The sequence below is a fragment of the Portunus trituberculatus genome, chromosome 38 (assembly GCF_017591435.1).
Source record: "Portunus trituberculatus isolate SZX2019 chromosome 38, ASM1759143v1, whole genome shotgun sequence".
In the NCBI taxonomy this organism is placed as follows: domain Eukaryota; kingdom Metazoa; phylum Arthropoda; class Malacostraca; order Decapoda; family Portunidae; genus Portunus; species Portunus trituberculatus.
This window is the reverse complement of record NC_059292.1, coordinates 27,619,043-27,638,607: the sequence shown is the minus strand read 5'-3', so window position 1 is coordinate 27,638,607 and position 19,565 is coordinate 27,619,043. Positions and strand designations below refer to the sequence as shown.

General features: G+C 39.0%; 2 protein-coding genes across 14 annotated transcripts in view; one reads left to right on the top strand and one right to left on the bottom strand.

The window, feature by feature from the left end:
• LOC123514808 overlaps window positions 1-5,297 on the bottom strand; it is a 28,728-nt gene extending 23,431 nt beyond the window's left edge. For 3 of the 5 annotated variants that reach the window (XM_045273006.1, XM_045273002.1, XM_045273003.1), the window contains exons 1-2: window positions 4,458-5,297; window positions 99-926 (exon numbers count right to left, since the gene is read on the bottom strand). In XM_045273006.1, the coding sequence (XP_045128941.1) occupies window positions 99-926; window positions 4,458-5,138 (1,509 nt within the window). In that variant the 5' untranslated portion in view covers window positions 5,139-5,297. The remainder of the gene's footprint in view (window positions 1-98; window positions 927-4,457) is intronic. The other 2 variants (XM_045273004.1, XM_045273005.1) reach the window with 1 other exon arrangement.
• Window positions 5,298-5,464: 167 nt separating this feature from the next.
• Window positions 5,465-16,262, top strand: LOC123514811 (BRISC and BRCA1-A complex member 2-like). 9 transcript variants are annotated; one of them, XM_045273016.1, is made up of 11 exons: window positions 5,465-5,522; window positions 6,550-6,788; window positions 7,049-7,139; window positions 8,439-8,529; window positions 9,001-9,263; window positions 9,428-9,517; window positions 10,019-10,105; window positions 10,570-10,713; window positions 10,923-11,123; window positions 11,433-11,561; window positions 15,196-16,262. In XM_045273016.1, exons 4-11 carry the CDS (start codon window positions 8,484-8,486, stop codon window positions 15,379-15,381), a joined length of 1,146 nt encoding a protein of 381 aa, XP_045128951.1. In that variant the 5' UTR covers window positions 5,465-5,522; window positions 6,550-6,788; window positions 7,049-7,139; window positions 8,439-8,483; the 3' UTR covers window positions 15,382-16,262. The 9 variants fall into 9 exon arrangements, with proteins under 9 accessions (XP_045128951.1, XP_045128959.1, XP_045128955.1 ...); XM_045273017.1 differs by lacking the exon at window positions 5,465-5,522 and adding an exon at window positions 5,688-5,763; XM_045273024.1 differs by having other exon boundaries at window positions 7,072-8,529.
• The last annotated feature ends 3,303 nt before the right edge of the window (window positions 16,263-19,565 follow it).

The following is a 19,565-nucleotide window of genomic DNA, read 5'->3' as shown; positions in this document are numbered from 1 at the left end:
GATGATGATGATGATGATTACAAGAAAGCCAGAGCTGGCATGGTGAATCATAAAACAAGCAAGTATGAGGCTAGGGTGGTGACAGTTTACCAGCTTACCTGTGTGTGCTGAGCCTTGTGAGTGGCCAGGTCATCAGGTGAGGGCAGGTAGGTGTTACACAGGCCACAGCGGTGCAGGGTTGGCCCATCACACCCAACCTTTAGCAGTAATTGCTCTGGACTTTCCTCCTCCTTCTGCTGCTCTTCTTCCATTTGCACCACAGCCTCCATCACTCCATTCACCACTTCTTCCACACTTTCCAAGCCAAGGCTGTCACAATCTTGGTGGGATGCCCCAGCTGCATCAAGGGGAGGCACTGATCCTCCATAAAAACCTGGCAAGCCTTTGAGTGAGTTTTGTGGCTCCTCAGGAGAGCAAGATTTCTGCTTCTGGACATAAGAACTAAAATAATGGGCCAGAAGGCGGTCTAGAAGGTGGTCACTGGCATCATGGTCAGCAGCAAAGGTGTGGTGGTTGTGATGGTGATGGTGGTGGAGGTGTACCAGCATCCAGCTCTCATCCTGTGCCTGGTGGTGACAGCCTGGCTCAGGGCACTGCTGCACTGAGTGGCGATGCATGTGTACCTGAAGAGTGGTGTGCTGTCTGAAGCGACAGCCACACACGTGACAGGTATGGGGCAGCAACTGGGGCAGGTGATGCTGCTGCACATGCAACACGAGCTGCTGCTGACTGGAGAACTTAAGGGGACAAGTAGGGCACAATATAGTGGCAGGATGCTTGCGCATGTGTGCCCTGCACTCAGCCCGTGTGGCCAGCTGAGTGCCACACACCACACAAGCTGCTGTGGGATCCTTGATGTTGTGCTGCAGGTGCAAATGCCACTCCAGCTGACCCTCACTCCAGCATTCCTGCAAGCACACCACACACTGCAACACAAGGGATCATATGAAATAGACCAATTATGCAATCTTTATTTAATTTTGTTTTGTTTATGAAAGAAATTTGATGATAAAAAAAAAAAAAAAAAAAAATATATATATATATATATATATATATATATATATATATATATATATATATATATATATATATATATATTTGTAATTTATTACTAAGATTGTAGAATATTCTGGAATGTTCATAAATTCAAATGTCTAGTAGAAATATATCTATGGCACTGCACATTTACATTTTTTGCCAATTTGAGCATGCAAAAGCCTATTTGAACAGTTTTCTGGACTTACTGTGTATTTGCACATAAAATAACTTAAATTTTCATTACCAATATTACTTGGATCATATTAAGGGACCTCTAAACATGAAAATACCTTATGTCTCTTACATTCACCTAATACATGTCAATGACAGTCATTTATAAAGCCTTAAAGCAAAGTTCATTTAAAAAATAATAAATAAATAAATATATATATATATATATATATATATATATATATATATATATATATATATATATATATATATAAATTAATTAATGAATAAGTAAATTAATCAATTAAATAATTACAAAAAAATTGAGGACAAAATTTTACCAACAGTTGCAACCTCGGAAATTCAGTAAAAGTCCACATTTTTTTGTGGCTCTTTAAAGTAATAATGTTCATTTCCTGACATGTTACAATTGCAGCTCAAATATTTCACTGAGAGTTTACTTCTTTTCTTAAGTACTTTTCCATCATGATGCTAGGCTGTACTGGTTCTTTTACAAGGAAACCACACAAACAATAACATAAAGTGATTCCTTCCCTATTTTCCTGGTCTTGATCTCATTTTCTCTACCCTCTCTTGCCTCCTCTTCTGGTTTTTCCCATGATCCTTCCTCCTCCTCATCACACTCTTAAGGAAACCCTGTGATTTCTTCATCCCCTAATTATAAACTCTTTTCCAGATTAGTCACCATTGCTCTAAGCTTCCTTCTTGGCAATGGTTTTATCAGTTAACTGGCCAGAAGGACCTGCTCTTATTTCCCAGTAGGAAACACTTTTGGCAGGAGACAAATGATTTTCCTGCCACAATGGGAAAACTTAGGCTTGCTTGTACATGCTGCCTTCATTTCTTGAAGTATTTCCAGGAATAAAAGGCTTACTAGGTATTGTTGAGTGAGGGATGTCTGCCTTTACCACATGACTGAACATTATTTAGTGGGTAGAATCTAGTTCTTCTAAAACTGCTGATGACATACACTTTCTAGAATATAGTTCTTCTAAAACTGCTGAAGACATACTCTTTCTAGAATATAGTTCTTCTAAAACTGCTGATGACATACTCTTTCTATCTTCCAAAAGTTGCCTCAGTGAAAACAGCAGTTGTGGAAAGTGGACCTTTGGCAACATAGTGTAGAACTTATCTTTCTCTTGCTTCCACTTGCCTACCTATTATAACAAACACACTCTGTGAAGACAACTAGGGGTTAAACTATCAGTTTGTTACTTTAAAGATAACGAGGCCAGAAACTATCGGGGTACTTTGGAACTATCTTCTTGCTTATTGGTCATTTTGTTATGCTATCTCTTTGCTTCACATTTCGGATCTTCGAGGTACCGTCTCCTGTGCTGAATTCCAGCTTCCGACCTGACGCCTGGACGACGAGACCGAGGGAAGGCAGATTCTCCTGAGCTCCGGCTGAGTCAACACTACCTGGACTCGCCTCTGCCTCCAGAAGTATTCTCCCGTGAAGCCCTGCTCACCGCTCGCTTTGGGGGACCTGAGCCAGTCTCCTGGCAGCCATGTCTAGCCAGCCTGAGTCCAGACCAACCTTTGGATTAACCAGCATACTACTCGGGCTTGCTGGTGGTTCTGCATCCACCTCCTGTTTCAATCCTGGTCACTGCTGGATACTGCTCTGCCTACTCTCCACCCCTACACCCTGCTCCATTCCTCGTCCTCTCCTTGGGGTCCTGCACCCGTGTGCTGCCCAGGACGGCTGTGTGTGAAGTGGATGGGCGTGGTACCAGCGCTAGACCAACTACCTCTCTAAGGGGCGACCAACGTCCATATAGTTCGTGTGTGTTGGAGAAGGAGTGCTCTTCTTTCATTAAAGTGGTACTTTGTTATTGTCTGTTTTCTCCACTCTCTGCAGCTCTGGTAGAGAAGGCCACATCCCTGGTTTTTAGTGGAAGAAGGCAGTGTTCATTTCCATCTTGTGAGTTACCTGCCTCGAGCTTTCACACCCTCCACCATGCCACCATGCCACCATGCCAGCACGCAACCCTCACTGGTGTGGTGCATTGCTTAGCCACCCATACCCAGGGGCTGAAGGAGATGTGTGGTGTTTGATGGCAAAAAGATCATGTGTTTCTTATTCTGTTCACATAATGTTAATGACAACAGCAGAAAGATGCAAGCTGAGACTGTTGCCAATGATGATTCTTGGACATGTGAAATATGAGAAATGAATAGCACTGGCAGATAGATAATAAAGTATTTACATAAGTTTCTCTTTGCTATACTGTAAAAGTTGAATATACAGATTTACTTAAGATATGAAGTATGAAAATTGCATGTAGATATTGACTGAAGAAACAAAGAGGTGGGCATGTATCCCATGAAAAGCTGTACACATTTACTAATAATGGCTTTGTATTCATGAATGGTTACACCACAATATACCAAATTAGAGTACCATAATCTACTGTTAGGCAGCTTATCCCTACCATTTCTAAATACAAAATTTTTTAACATTTTCTTCAATGCTCTGTCCAAACTGGTAATTATTATTGCTAAAGTGAAATGGTAAGATGTTTAAGGTTGAATTCAAGTCTCTGTTCCACATCTAAACTAGGAAACTAGGAAAAAGAATCTCAAAACTATTCATGATGAACTTATTAAAAAAACATTACTTGGGTGCACAATTGCCATGCTTTACAGTGCCTCGCTAGTTTCAAAACATATGCATTACTTCCTAGGATTGGCACAGCAGTGAATGAGTACAGTTCCCCAAAAACAGAAAAATATTTAAAAGCTGCTGTAAGGATTATAAACATATTTATGGTGGGTACATGTGAGGGTTTAAATTACTCAGAATGAGAAGCTTTATATGATGAGATGGATAAGAAAAGCCACATTGAGACTGGTGTAAGAGTAAAAATAATACCTATTGAACTACATAACTACATAGATAAGGAGATTGGACCACAAAAGCATAATTCAGACAGACCCTGTACTGTACAGTGGAACCATGCGTGCTTTGGGATCCTAGAGGTCTCCAAGCGCACGGGTTCGAATCCTGTCCACGGTCTGAGTGTAGGTTGGGCTTCCTCACTCGGGGCAACGGTTTCCTAGCGGGTGGGCTTTAAGATAGGAGGTACCCTAAAAAGTATCCCCTTTAGCCCATAAATTCCCGTGAAAAGCCCACATGGTATAAAAAAAAAAAAACTAGATAAAGACTTAAGATAACTATACATGCATGCATAGTACACACAACTAAAGGAGAGTCTTACAGGGCGAGATGTGATGTGTGCTTCACTGTGTGCCGTGGTAAAGTGGTGCCGTAGCGTGCCACTAGTAGGTAGCATTTCAGAGCAAATGAAGCACCGCAGCTGGTCCGAGACCACTTTCTGGGTGCCCTTGTCCTTAGCACCGTGGTGGGTAGAGCTGGGTGTCAGCACTCTCAAATTCTGTAGTTTTCTGCTGCCTGACTTTGTGTCCTTGCCAGAATTCTTATTCTTCCCCTCGGTGAATCCCTTGGGCGTGGTATTGCCCTGGACGTGTGCCACACCATCCTTGGCTGCTGTCTGTTTGCTGGAGTGTGTGACAGGGGGAGGGGTTGGCAGAGAGGAAGACACACTTGAGGTGGAGGAAGGAAGGAAAGGCGTCTGGAGGGGTTCCCCTATCAGCAAGTCTCCTTCCTCCAGACTCACGATGATAATTTCTTGTTCAGACAGCGGGTAACATTGGTACACCAGCCCCTCCTCGCTCATCAAGAAGGGTGTGCCAGGTAGTAGGTTAATTTTAGCACTTATTCCTTCTTCTTTCGCCTCCTTCTCAGCCACAGCCAACTCACTCTTCGTTACACTCTCCTCCATTCCCTTCGTGTCCTCTCCTGCGGTTCCCTGTCCCTTGCCTTCCACTCCTACCATTTCCGACTCTTCTGCGTCCACCACACTCCTTAAATCATCCATGCCGGGCTTCTCACATTCACTTCTTAGGTTATTTATTCTGTTTAGTCTTAATACTTCTTTGTAAAGTGGATACAAGACCTTTTTTTTCAGTTTGTGCACGCGAGGTCTTCAGATGTTATTGTTGTTGTCACTTGGCAGTCGAAAACCAAAGGCTACAGGTATTGCCTTTCAAACGGCACCTTTCTATTATTTATTATTTTCTGCTTCTTCTTGTTATTCTTTACACTTTAGCTTTTTAGGTTCATCTTGTACTCACTATATATATATATATATATATATATATATATATATATATATATATATATATATATTATTTCTACTTTTAAGTTTCCTCGTAGTCACTGCTTCCCCAGTTTCTCTTCGTTTTCTTCACTTTTTCAACAGGTCTGAGGTTTGTTGTTGTTATGGGTGTGCACTGTGCAGGTCTCTTCTTATCAGACCTTTACAACACTAGGGAGGAAGTTACTGAAAAGCGATAAAAGGAAACAAAACACAGACAAACAGAAGGAGAAGGAGGGAGGGGGGGGGAGCAATTTTGAAGTGTACGGTAGTGGCCTACAGCAGGTTGTCACTGCTAGGCGGCGCTGACACTTAGGATCACGGCGCACGGGTGATACCTGTCAGAGTATTTATTTATTCATTCAACAACTTATCCGTTTCTCAGCGAAAATTCTCTTAGCTGTCTCATCAGCTAGATTTCTCCATTGATCTTTTCCTGGAACTTGTAACACACTAGTGCTCTACAATGTGACGTGCTCAACTTGATTGCTTTCCAATATGCACATGTCACCACCCACAACAGTCACTGGAAGTGTTATATCATGAGGATGATTTGAAAACCAATGAAGTTTAGTTCATGTCAGATTCTACAGCATGAGTATGGAACAGTATTTAAATAACATTATGGTAGCATTTTCACCTGATGGCTAGGTTAGGTTTAGTTATACTTTTTTTATATTCACTGCTGGCACCTTCATTGTATTTATCCAAACTTCGAAGAAATTATATCTGCTCGAGGATGCACTTTCCCAGCCCCCAAACCAGCGCCAGCAGCTGATCTGCCAGTCCCCTGATGGGAGCGTTATCGTCTAGCATACAGCTCCTGTCTCTGATAATATGTTAGATCACAGTTAATATAAATATTAGGATAAACATCAATGTCCTTTAGAGATTTCGTATTAAGAATCAAACTGTTTCGGAGATCTGAGTTAGCGCACTTAACTCTAAATTCCCTTAGTCTGATCAATGCAGAACACATCAAAAATAGGGAAATCAGAACCTAGAAGATGTACAGCAACCCAGGAAATCATTGACCTTGCTTCCTCCATATTAGCTACTATTATGCCGCGAAATATTAATGAATCTTTGCATTTTCGACACTCCTCCATTTCTACTATCTCCTTCCTAATAGCAAAGCTAAGATCTGGAAACAGTGCGGGGCAGTTACAACGTTCACCATTACTTGGTTGAGCAACAGCAGAGACGCCATTGCTTCCCCGAGTGTTGGGCCCGTGAGCGGCAGAGACCTGATTTGTCAAGGTGGAAATTTGCTCAGATATAGCCTTAACAGAATAGTACAATGCCATGACAGTTTCATGCAGCTGCCAGAGTGCAGGACTGGTACCACCATTGTCACCTCCAGGCACATGGGTAGGTTTCATTCTTCATCCACTACAGACAAAAAGTACCACATCACCACCATCTTTCACTGATTGGATGATAGAGTGAGATATGCCCATGCAAAGAGGAATGTCATAAAACCACAAGGGGCACTTATCACAGCCTACACACTTATTATCTGTGGCGCCATTACATTCCACAAAATTTGTCATAGTTGGTGTTGTCAGCTATATTAGCATCAACATTAAGACTGGTCTTACTGATGGAGCTCCTTCCTCCTCTACCCACAGCAGAACCTCTTTTACATCCACAGTTCATGACAAGCAAAGTGTAGGTTGTGGAGCAAACAGCGGCACATCCTCACTTCTCCTTCATCACCAGGCAAGTCAGTCTCAAAATTAGTATGCTTAAGTGATTTCCATAGATAATCCACTGGGTATGATATTGAAATAAGACTTTTCTGTATTGCCCTTAACATGCAGATATTGGATGCAACAGCAAACCTTTACAGCAGAGAGAGAGTGAGTGAGTAATTGATTGAGTAATATTATAGCACTCACCACATACACTGCCATCCCCAGCTGACCAAGCAATATTAATAGTCTTGCTGGGATAAGCAGCAACTTACACAGGAGCAATGAGGACAGCACTCACTCGATCACTATAATGCAGGTGGAAGCAATTTACAATCATCAGCTTGGTAGTGGAGTGCAAGGCAAGAAGGACAAGCAAAAAACTATGTATGTACATGCACAGCACAGTCTTATATTTTCTCACCATAGAGCAGGTCACAGTTATGTTCTGTCTTGCAGAACACTGCAGGCACAAAATAGTCTCTCCAGGGAGAGCACAGAGTTACAAGTGAGTGGCATGACACTCAAAGCACAAAGTCACTCAGACTGTGCAGAACACACATGAAGGAAGCATAGCCCAACTCACAAGGCACTACTCAACTCACAGCAAGACAAAGACACTACAAGTCTCTTCCTCAGCTGTACTGTACTTCCCAGCAGTCACTACTCCTCACAGCCACAGGATGTTTTCATGCAATCTATCCTCAGGGCAGCCTTCAGGTGCACAGCAGACACTTCACAAATGCCCCACCAGTCTCTGCTCCTCCAGCATCCAGCTGCAGGGAAGTCTCACAGCCAACTGCCATTTTTACCCTCTGTAGTCTCTAAAGCTAGCACTCTAGTCTGACCTTCACAGTAGCCAGCACAGGCTACCACACATCCAGATATCAAATCTCCTGTTACCAAGTGTGCATCTACCCACACTTCAGGCCTGCTTACTGAGATGTCACAGCTTCTGCCTCAAGACTCACAAGCACCAGACTCATTTTACTGCTGGTACTGCCTCTCCTAATCCTCTCCATGCCTGCTCTCCTCTATGTCTGGCTGCCAACTCCACAGTCTTGTATCTCAGCACAGACCGACACTCAGAATCACCTAGCTTCCTCTCTCTCTGCTCCTGAGACCCAGAAGTCTGGGTGGCTCCTTTCTGCATCTTACTTTTTGCACATGGCCAGGAAAGCAGAGGCCAACAGATGTGCTTCACTGTATCATCTCACCTAGCAACACACCCTACTGAAAAGTATCATTATGTTACCTCTTTCAGTTAGTGAACACTGATATTATTGCCTTGTTCTTCCCATCTTTACTACTCATTATGTTATTTCAGATCCCTGTGAATGTATAAGCAACACAGAATAATGCTCCACTCAAGATGTTTACTCGCCAAGTAGAATACATGAAGGTGAATGGTGTTCCAGGTGAGTTGCATTGAATTTCATAAATAGATAAATAGATAAATAAATAAAGACATGGGCAATGGTAACAGAATGGAATAAATATGGCTAACCATTTTGTATACCTGGTTAGCAATCTTACAGAGGGCAGCCCAGACAAAGCATCACATTCTTACATACACTTCATTCACACTTTTGCATCATTAATAGGTATGACATAATTTTACTCCAATGTTTTTCCAGAATTTCCATTCTCCCTCAAAATGTTTGAATATTGTGTTCTTCATTATTTTGGTTTATAAGTGTTATGCATTGCCTATAGGGTGACCATAGCAGATTTTTTTTTTTTTTTTTTTTTTTTTTTTCTCCATTATTGTCTATCACATAGGAACTGCCTCATGTAGGCCTGACAGCTTTTGCTTATGTTGTACCTGCAGCCATGAGTTAGCATTGCCTGGCTGTGAATAGTGTCTCTAAGCTGCTGTTTCATTCCAGGAGTGCTGTTCAGTGATTGTGCTGAAATCAGCAAAGCTTCGGAAGCTCAAGGAGTGAAGAGCAAGGGAGATAATGGAGAAATTTTGGAGTGTAAACCAGAGAGATACTTAGAGAATGCACTACTGATCAAGCTGCCTTATGCTGGGACCAACCTGACCATCCACCTCCTCTTCAACCCCCAAGAGCCTTGGATGGTGCCTGAAATGACCTTCAGTGATGACTGCTTCACATCCACCATCACTTTGAAGGATCTGGAAGACCAGGTACCCTCACTGACTACCAACTACTGTTTTAAAGACTTCAAATCTATTCATGCTCCATAAGCAGTAGTGTGCTTCCATAATGAGAAGTAATGTATGTACAATGTTATATTCTCCCTTCCCTTTGTCAGCTTGTGTTTTCTCTCACCATGAGTTACTGTCACCAGGTACCATCTCTCAATGAGTGGAATACCTCAACTGATGACATTCTGGCCCAGCTGGTGCATCAGGTGTTGCAGCTGTACAGGAGGTACCAGGTGTGTTGAGTTACTGGTCTGGGATGTGGCTCTTGAAACAGCCTTCCCTCATGTCTTCCTTCTCACTATCCAGTCTTTTATTTCTATCTTTCTTTTTCCTTTCCTTTTTTCTTATTAACCAAAGTATGTGCAAGTTTAATATAGAGTAGGGTACCGGATAACACAAAAATCCACAATAGAAAATAAACATAAACCGAGCCCATTTCCATGACTACATTTAGATGACACAACAAATATATACAGTGTCCTCCCAAGTTTTGTGCTGAGTCCTAGGTAAATTCTTACTATCCTGAGTTTTGTGTGGCATCACCTTGAGTTTTGTGCTGCTTTGACAAATATCAGTCACATTTACCTACTATTAGTCTCTCTCTCTCTCTCTCTCTCTCTCTCTCTCTCTCTCTCTCTCTCTCTCTCTCTCTCTCTCTCTCTCTCTCTCTCTCTCTCTCTTTTTTCATATTGTATTTTTTACATTTCTCAACATTTTTATAACTTTTTTTTTAGCTTGACCGGCTTGAGGAGGATGAGATTCTTCAGATTCAGTATGAGTCTCTACTCAAGGCTTTAAAGATTGGAGAAGGAGACATTGAGGTGAGTCTGCTGATCCCTAAAAATACTTGGGTAACACAAATCTGGATGGTACCATGGTGAAATGACAGCTTCACAGGGAGTCTAATTATAAATAATACTATACAAGAATCATCTAAGTGTGTCATTATAATGGAGTGAAGTCAGGGTGCAACTGTTTGTTGAGTGCAGGGAGGGAGTGCAAGTAGAGCTAAATCTGGAAAAGTACACTTAATTGGAAGTAAAACCCAAGAAGCGCAGGTGACAGAGCCAGGAAATTGAAAAGCCTCTCCTCTGTATTTTAACCTTTGTGTTTTTATGTGTAACAAATCCTTCATAAGGGCTTGGTCTAATTCATGAAAAAAAAACAATACGGTATAAAACAAACACTTGACATTTTTGTTGATGTAACTGTAGTTAAATGTACTATTCTTTATTTTTCAGCTTAATAAAATGAATACAAATGTTTTTTTCACCACTTTGAATAGGTGTCGGTCAACAGCACAGAACAGCTGAGCACTACATCATCTTTCCTGATGCGTCTACCTCTCAGTCTGCAGGATGTGCCACCTGTGTTGGTCAACGCTAACCCTGGCACTCCAAACACCTTCCTGCAAGTTGATTTTCCTAGGGTGAGTGAATGTACCATGCTCTACTAAGGCTGATACCATCGACAGATACTTGCAGACTGACTCACTGCCTCCTTGTCCCACTCTTCTATGTTTATAAACTCCCATCAACAAAAACTTTCAGATGATAGTAGTATACTAATAGTTACATTAATTGTTTTATTAACAATGATGTTATAGTGTATGTATGGTGTTTTATGTGATCCTGACAGAGGGAAGCAGCATTTGTGCCCAAGCTTCACCTTTCCTCCCGTGTTGAGTCCCTCATTGGAGAAGCTTCCACCCTGGCACTGCCTGCTGTGCCTCCAGGCATAGGTGTGATGGATTATGTGGAGAGAATCATGGAGGTGCTGGAAGAAAGAGTGAGGAGAACTATCCTTTCCTTTGAGACCAGGAAGCAGTTTATAGCTGAGGTGAGCAATATTTTGTCATACCAAACTCATGTACACTGAAAATAGATTCTGAAATCTTTGTTTGTAATCACAGTGTAATAAGAGGAGTCAAATTGGACAAAAAATTTACCTAAACTCTGATGATCATCTTGACTTGATCTGTAAAGCATCAGGTTTTGCTTGCTTAGTTGCATGTTATATGCTGCTGAAATTGGTAGTTATTAGTCGGTGGAATTACATAAAAGAGATGCCTTTTTTAAAGTTATCCCTCACAGGAATGTAAAGTTTGTGCAGTGCTGTGTTGTGAAGATTACCAAGTGTTGTTTGCAGGTTCTGTGTCAGTTCGGATGTGCTGTGGTAGAATATGATGCTGAACGTTTCAACAAAATTGTGGTCATGATGGAGGTGAAGGACTTCCACTTCCTTGCCTTCATCCACTTAGGTCCATTGTTCCCTCAGGTAAGCTGGTGCTTCCATTTACTCTGGGAAATTTCATAAAAACAGATCTCATATATGGGGGAAACGGTTTCAAACGTGGAACATTTCGGACATGGAACAGCCTCCTGGAATAAATCATGTTCAGAGTCCAAGGGTCGACTGTATATATATATATATATATATATATATATATATATATATATATATATATATATATATATATATATATATATATATATATATATATATATATATATATATATATATATATATATATATATATATATATATATATATATATATATATATATATATATATATATATATATATATATATATATATATATATATATATGAGGCGCCCCGTGCCATATTGTCGTAACCCCAGAAAATTGAGATTCTAAGTTAACAGTTGCTCGGTGTAGGGAAGTCATATGCTAAGGTCGGCCAAGCCAAACTCGACCATTTGGGCACCTAAAACAAGGTGCAAAGTCACGCAAAAACATTACAGGGAAAGTCGAGACTAACATGTTGCATCCCGAGCTGTGTTGTCGTATCTCCAAGCTCATAGCTGCTGGCAGCCAGCCAATCAGCAGCGCGTAAGCGCGTGACGTCACACCCACGCCGCGCCTCAGCCAATGAGAGGCATGTTTTCCTTCTCTCTCTCTCTCTCTCTCTCTCTCTCCCACTCCCTCACACGTGCGTCGCCCTTTAACTCGCCATGGCAAGACCTATGCTACTTTTCCTGAAGTTATGGCTTCTACCAGTGCCCCTTTAACTTCCCCAGCCTTAGATTGTATTTTAGGTAAAGACAATGCATAAATACATACTTTTACCTTTAGTCAACCCTTACGAACAATAATAGAAAATGAAACATACTTGGAATGATAATGAAAGTTGCGCTAATAATAAATTTTTTTATTTTTCGCTCGAAAAAAATTCATATGAAATTGAGTTTTGCAGCTATCATCATGAAATCTTCACACACTCCTAATTTTAACATTTATTCTTAAACTAGCACCTTAGAAATCATTTCACCTAAAAAAAATTTATTGCTACGGAAATAGGCTAAAAAAATCTACCGACATGAACCCAAAATTTTTGGATTTACTATTGAAAACCATCATAACTAAACAAAACTACCCGAGATCTTTCATTTGATGTATAATCTTATATAATTCTGACCGATTTCATGCGCGTTTTCAGTGTTTAACTTTGAGCGCGTTTTACTCAAAAGTAGGGTTGACGGGGTTACGACAAAATGGCACAGAGCGACTCATATATATATATATATATATATATATATATATATATATATATATATATATATATATATATATATATATAAGCAACCCCCATTTAACGAAGGGGTTACGTTCCTAAAAAACACTTCGTTAAGCGAACCGATTATAACAAGTTTAACCCCTGATTTGAACTTCCATTGAGAGTAAGCAAAGCGAGAGTGCATCATAGTACAGTAAAGGTTTAATGAAAGTAAAATTATGAAGTTAAACATTTAGGTAGTTTAATTTAAGTCATTATAATGTACACTAATGTATGTATGTATGTAACTTTATAATGTTGATGATCTTAACTTTATGAAGGGAGGAAGAGTGAAACGGAAAGACACTAACCGGCAACCTGTGGAATGTAAACAAAGTGCGCATCATTGTACTGCATACAAAACTTATGTACCACATTTCCACAAGGCTTTCCATTTTATCCATTGTAGAGTCAAGAGTTCAGGTGGTTCTTTTAGCTTGCAAGGAAGATACGGTCTCACCAGCCTTCTTAATAGAGTCTGCTGACTTGAAAATAGAGACAGTATAATATGGAGTCAAGATAGTGGCCAGCACTGCTATAGTTTTCTGGCCTCTCTCATGTCTGTGAATAATATCTAGCTTCATTTGGAGAGTAAGAGACTTCCTGGTCTTCTTACGAACACTAGGCCAATTGCAGGGCGTTTTGGTGGTAAGTTGAGCTAGGGAAGACAAGCTGCTGCTGAGGCTGTTATGTTTTGACTGGGGAGTGAGTGTTGCGCGTGTTGTCCACGAGAGGCTTGATCTTGATCTTGATCTTTATTCTATAGGTGTCCCAGGATTTTTCCTGAGGCAGGCCTTAGTACCAGCAGCTCCTGGTGTATTCAAAAGCCTGTCAGCTTGCATGATATGGTGGGGCTTTCAAATTTGGAAAAATATTACCTGGATAAAACTTCGTTAAAGCGAGTTTGGTGTTCGTTAAACGAGCAGATGGTAGTAAATGAAACCTTCGTTGTAGCGAAATTTCGTTGTGTGAACCTTCGTTAAACGGGGTTGCCTGTATATATATATATATATATATATATATATATATATATACAGGCAACCCCCGCTTAACGAAGATTCACACAACAAAATTTCGCTACAACGAAGATTTCCTTTCACTACCATCTGCCCGTTTAACAAACACCAAACTTGCTTTAACAAAGTTTTATCTAGGCAATTTTTTTCCAAGTTTGAAAGCCCCGCCGTATCACGCAAGCCGACAGGCTTTCAAATACACCAGCACCTCTCATGGACAACATGCGCACCACTCACTGCCCCTGTTCAAAACAATAACAGCATCAGCAGCAGCTTGTCTTCCCTTGCTCAACTTACCATCAAAATGCCCTGCAGTGTCACCTACCATTGCTAAAAAGACCAGGAAGTCTCTTACTCTCAAAGTGAAGCTGGATATTATTCACAGACACGAGAGAGGTGAGAAAACTAATAGCATTGCTCGCCACCATCTTGACTCCATCTACTGTCTCTACTATTTTCAAGTCAGCAGACTCTATTAAGAAGGCTGGTGAGACTGTATCTTCCTTGCAAGTTAAAAGAACACCTGGACTCGTGACTCTACTTTGGATAAAATGGAAAGCCTTGTGGAAATGTGGTACATAAGTTTTCTATGTGATACAATGATGTATCCTTTGTTTACATTCCACAGGTTGCCGGTTAGTGTCTTTCCCGTTTCACTCTCCCTCCCTTCATAAATTTAAGATCATCAACATTATAAAGTTACGTACATACATACATTAGTGTACATTATAATGACTTAAATTAAACTGCCTAAATGTTTAACTTCATAATTTTTACTTTTATTAAACCTTTCACTGTACTATGATGCACTCTCGCTTTGTTTAGTTTCAGTGGAAGTTTAAGTCAGGGGTTAAACTTGTTATAATCGGTTCACTCAACGAAGTTTCGCTTAACGAAAGGTTTTTTACGAACGTAACCCCTTCGTTAAGTGGGGTTGCTTATATATATATATATATATATATATATATATATATATATATATATATATATATATATATATATATACACACAAGTATATATATTTTAGACAATGAAATAAACTATTATTCGCATTTCATTACCTGAATGAACTGTGATTCTAATGTTAAGTATTAATAAAATTTGGGAATTCAATTTATTGAATTTTATGCTTTGGATCTCCACACACGAGTGCATTTGCCATCCATGTAAGATTTTTTATCAAGCTTCCTTTCCTGATAAAAAAAAATTATATCAAATCATTATTATAATAGTGACTATGACATGACTGTGGAGCAGAAAAATAATTAGGTTCTGTTAATATCCTACAATCGCTAATAAGAGCTTGATTGTTGCAGCAACACAGGCCACGGGTGGTGCTGCAGTCCCTGTATCACAACACTGCCGAGGAACCAGTGTCTAAAGAGCTCACAGATCTCAAGTATAACTCACAGTGGAAACCGGAGGAGATGGTACAGCAGACCAAAGAAGCCATCCTAGCCAACATTTCCTCCTTTCAGATGAGCTCTATACAAAATTCATAATTTTATGGTAAGAATCAGGTTGACAATTTTACCATGTTTTCACCATTAGTGCACTTAGCATCTTTCATATTTAGGAAAAAGTACAGTCAACAACCACAGTAGATTTTGCAGCAACTACAGCTAATCTATCTACATACATAATAGGCCAGCAATCTCACACAGGAAGGCCCATATGGGTGGAGACCAATGACCAGAAAGTAAATGATTTGAAGTTGAAATAACAGATAAATCTGAACAAAGGAAATTCATTCATTTGAAAGGAAATCTTGTTGCATTGTATGCTTTATTATTAAATTATATTTTCCATTTGTTTATTGATTCCCTGTAGTATGTCTTGGAAGAATATATCAATGGAATCCGTGTATGTTGTAAAAGACAATTAATGGAGATTTGAGTATGGTAACTTGGTACCACTTATAAAGGGAATTACTTTCTTTTTCTCCCCATCTCTAATTGTACTTGTACTGGGTGTAGGGTTCTTAGTTTGAGTGGTGTCAGAAATGTGGCATTGGTCTGCACTGAGGAATACCCTCAGCAGCCGTAGATGGGCACTGGTCTGCATGGTGGAGACAAAGAAAGAGCTATTGCAGTTTTGGATATATCAAAAGAACTAACAACTAGGCTATAAAAATACATGTGGAATGTTACATTTTACTGATTGATTATGATACAGAGTATTTGGGAATTAAAGCTTTAGTGTACAAAGGAAAAGACAATTTTGTGTTTTAAAAGAACAAGGAAAATTATTGCAAGCTCATGACAACCAGAATCCATGAAGTATCCTGTAAGTCACAATAAAGCAACATAATTCTATGAAAAATCTACAAACCTGCATCTGTATTTAAAAAAAATAAAAGACTGCTACTAATCATCTATATAGATATATTTATGTAATATACACACATTCAACAAATATTAACATAAAACCAGGAATTGTAACAATAATAATTATCCAATATAATAAAAATATCAACAGTTAAATAATAATAAGTAGCTATGTGTTAGGGTACTCACTACATAGACAGTTGCACTTTGTTGATAAAACAGACTGCCATCTTCCCTACTGGATCCCTATGAACCCAGACACAACCCACTCAGAACAGATTTAGTGCTTAAGATACTCTACACAGTGGAAATCCGTAGTACGTATATTACATTTATCACAAATTTTATTATCCCGTAGGATGGTTTATTCACTCATGATTCTTTGAGTTTCATTGTTCATAAAGTTGTTTCCAGGCAAACAAGAAAACATCCAATGAAAAAAGCAATAAATTAACTGAAGCACATCAGCATTGCACTCCAAACAATATTACACAACCTTTCCAAAAGCTACCATACCATTCCACCAGCTCCAACAAGGCTGATCATTCCTATAACTGACCTCTAATTTAGATTTATATTTCTCTGACTCACTGAAATATCCAACACACCTAGAATTTCTGTCAGGTGAGACCAGAAGAGTATCCAGAAGTGAGCTGAGCAGATCCCTACACAAAATAATGTCACTCAAAATTGATGCAAAGAAAAGAAAGGCAAATTCTTTATAAAAGATGCCAAAGAACATCCTTATTAAACTTTTTGAAACTATTACAAAATTAATTCCATACATAAATATTGAAGAACCAAATTCTTTAATGCTGAATCTTATGTTTGGTCACATTTATGATGTTGCAATCTGTCACTACAAAACTTTATTCTGTGTTAACATTTTTTACAAGTATCGCAGTGTTCTTCACATGTAAAGCATCACCTAATCAAATTGGGAATAATGCTTGAAGTAAATTTTTGAGTTGTGAAACAATATTTTGTTTTTGTGCTTTGGTTTTGTGCTCATCACTCACTGTGACTGGTGAGATGTTGCAGCCAACACCATATAGACACCCACAGGGAATGAGGCTTAAAACACCACAATAAATCAATATTTACCATTTATACAATGAAAAAAATAAAATATGTAAAACCATGACACTGCTGTGAATTATTCTGCAGTGGATGTAATATTACCGTTCACCAGTTACTTAAGATTAAGGATTCAAAAGCAGTTAAAGACTAGTGACAAGCTTGTAAGCACTAAAAAAAAAAAAGATCGAGCTTTAATCTTTCAATTCCAAAGAAATGAGATGTAGTTTAATACTAAAGTAGACTTTGAACAAAACATGGGACTAGAATTTGGCATGAAAGGTATATTCCATATGCCTTAAAAAGAACTGTTCTCCCTGTTCTGTCTGTGGAGGTCAGGTATAATATTTTCTTCAATGAAATTCACAAATGTTTTCATGTTATTAGTCTGCCTTCAAGAAAAATTCCTAACAAAGAATATAATTTGAAATATTGCATAACCTTACAAATTGTTCACAGTAGTTACAGTGCTGGAGAGAAAAAAAAAAGGGGGGGAGGAGGGGACTAACATACTCCCATTGGAAAACAGGCTTACTTATTCAATGTTTAACTAAATCTGGGAGGATTCTACTTTGCAGCAGGGCATTATATGGCCATTGCATTTATAATTCATACAGAAGTATACAATATATCTACTGTAGAAGGTTACTGTCCTGAACTTTTAGATTTACTAAGATACATCATTACTTATCTCAGTAATTTTATCCAGAATACTTTGAGGACATTTAGTAATCTCCCTACAAAGGATCAAGAGCATGAATAACAACTTGAAGGACACTGCCTTTTTTGATAGAAAATTTATAGGATAGAATAATTTCTCTAGGGTATTTATGGTGAAATATCTACTCCAGTATTTTGCAACAAATTGGATTTTTGTTTGTCTGTTCTGTCATAATTACTTCTCATACCTGTATTTTTGGTAAGTAATTTTCAAATGGGGTTATCTAGAGGTTAATAAGAGTCAAATAACTGGTGAACAGAGGACTTTTTGCAAGACTTGTTCAATGTTAGACAGGAAAATTTTTCAGTCATCCCCAGGATTCATAACCTACATAGTAACAAGAAAGTTTACTAACTTCTGCAAATATCACACTATTACAAAACAGGTTTTATTTACAGTTCAGCAACAGATTTTGTAGACTATTAGCAGTTAAGCCCAAGGTCTATTGCAAACTTTGGTTCGATACACTCTTCACAGATTCTGATTCTGTGAGTCTGTCCAGGACAAGATTAATCATTCACAGCTAATGATACACCTAAAGATAATGCACCTAACAGCATTCATAGGTTACTTGTATGAATAGTCAACAGGACTTCCCCATATGTGTTACTTGAAATGTTAGCAGCCCATTGTATAACTACTCACCATCTTCCTATTCCCAAAGAAGAAAAGTTTAAAGCATTAATTTAGTAAAACTGTGATTACGAATATTATTATAGTGGTATAGACTTGTATAAAAAGACTAAACTAAACTGTACAGGTATTGCACCTTTGATTTTTTTTTCAAACCATTCTTAATTACCAGTATGCTAAGGAATAAGGCAGAATGTTCTGATGTGTGAGAGCTATAGAGGCAAGGCTACTTAGGTTATCTAAGTGTAAAAAGAGTGTAAATTTAAGGCAAGTTATTTCACTATTCAATTTATACTTATAGTATATTAAACCTGCTCCACTATCTGAATTTCACTTTCTGCTCTACATTGCCTTAGGATTGATGGATCATATGTACACAGCTGCAGGTGAAAGTATTGGCAATCCACATCATTAGGTAAACTGTTGATGAAAGCTTTGGTTACATCACTCAGCTCTCAGCACTCAATTTGCTCACATATTGTGTGTGGTACACCAAGACTACTCTTATGGGCTGCATTGTGGCACTTCACGATACCAAATACTTTCCACTGTTGACAGGCCTTGTGTGTGTGTGTGTGTGTGTGTGTGTGTGTGTGTGTGTGTGTGTGTGTGTGTGTGTGTGTGTGTGTGTGTGTATTTACCTAGTATATTACAGGGTTCAAGCAAGGCTAATAATGTCCTGTTTCAATGTATCTATATTTATCCAACTTTTCTTTAGAAATATGTATGTTGGCTGCTGTAATGACCACTTGAGCCATAAGCCATTTCAAATATCCAAAGCTCTAGTCTATGTGGAAACCTATATTTCTCAATGTCCTTTAAACACTGACTCTTCCTGACCTTCTTCTAGTGTCCTCTCATACATATAATTTTATCTATTTCAGCAAAACCAGGTCTTATCTGTCTATCTTTTGATTGTGCTTAATTA

What these genes read in the sequence shown, in the direction of transcription:
- LOC123514811 (XM_045273024.1), top strand. Translation starts at nt 8,484, where the DNA reads ATGTTTACTCGCCAAGTAGAATACATGAAGGTGAATGGTGTTCCAG. An exon ending in GGAAGCAGTTTATAGCTGAG is followed by an intron (nt 11,124 to 11,432) that starts GTGAGCAATATT and finishes TGTTGTTTGCAG; the next exon opens with GTTCTGTGTCAGTTCGGATG. An exon ending in TAGGTCCATTGTTCCCTCAG is followed by an intron (nt 11,562 to 15,195) that starts GTAAGCTGGTGC and finishes TGATTGTTGCAG; the next exon opens with CAACACAGGCCACGGGTGGT.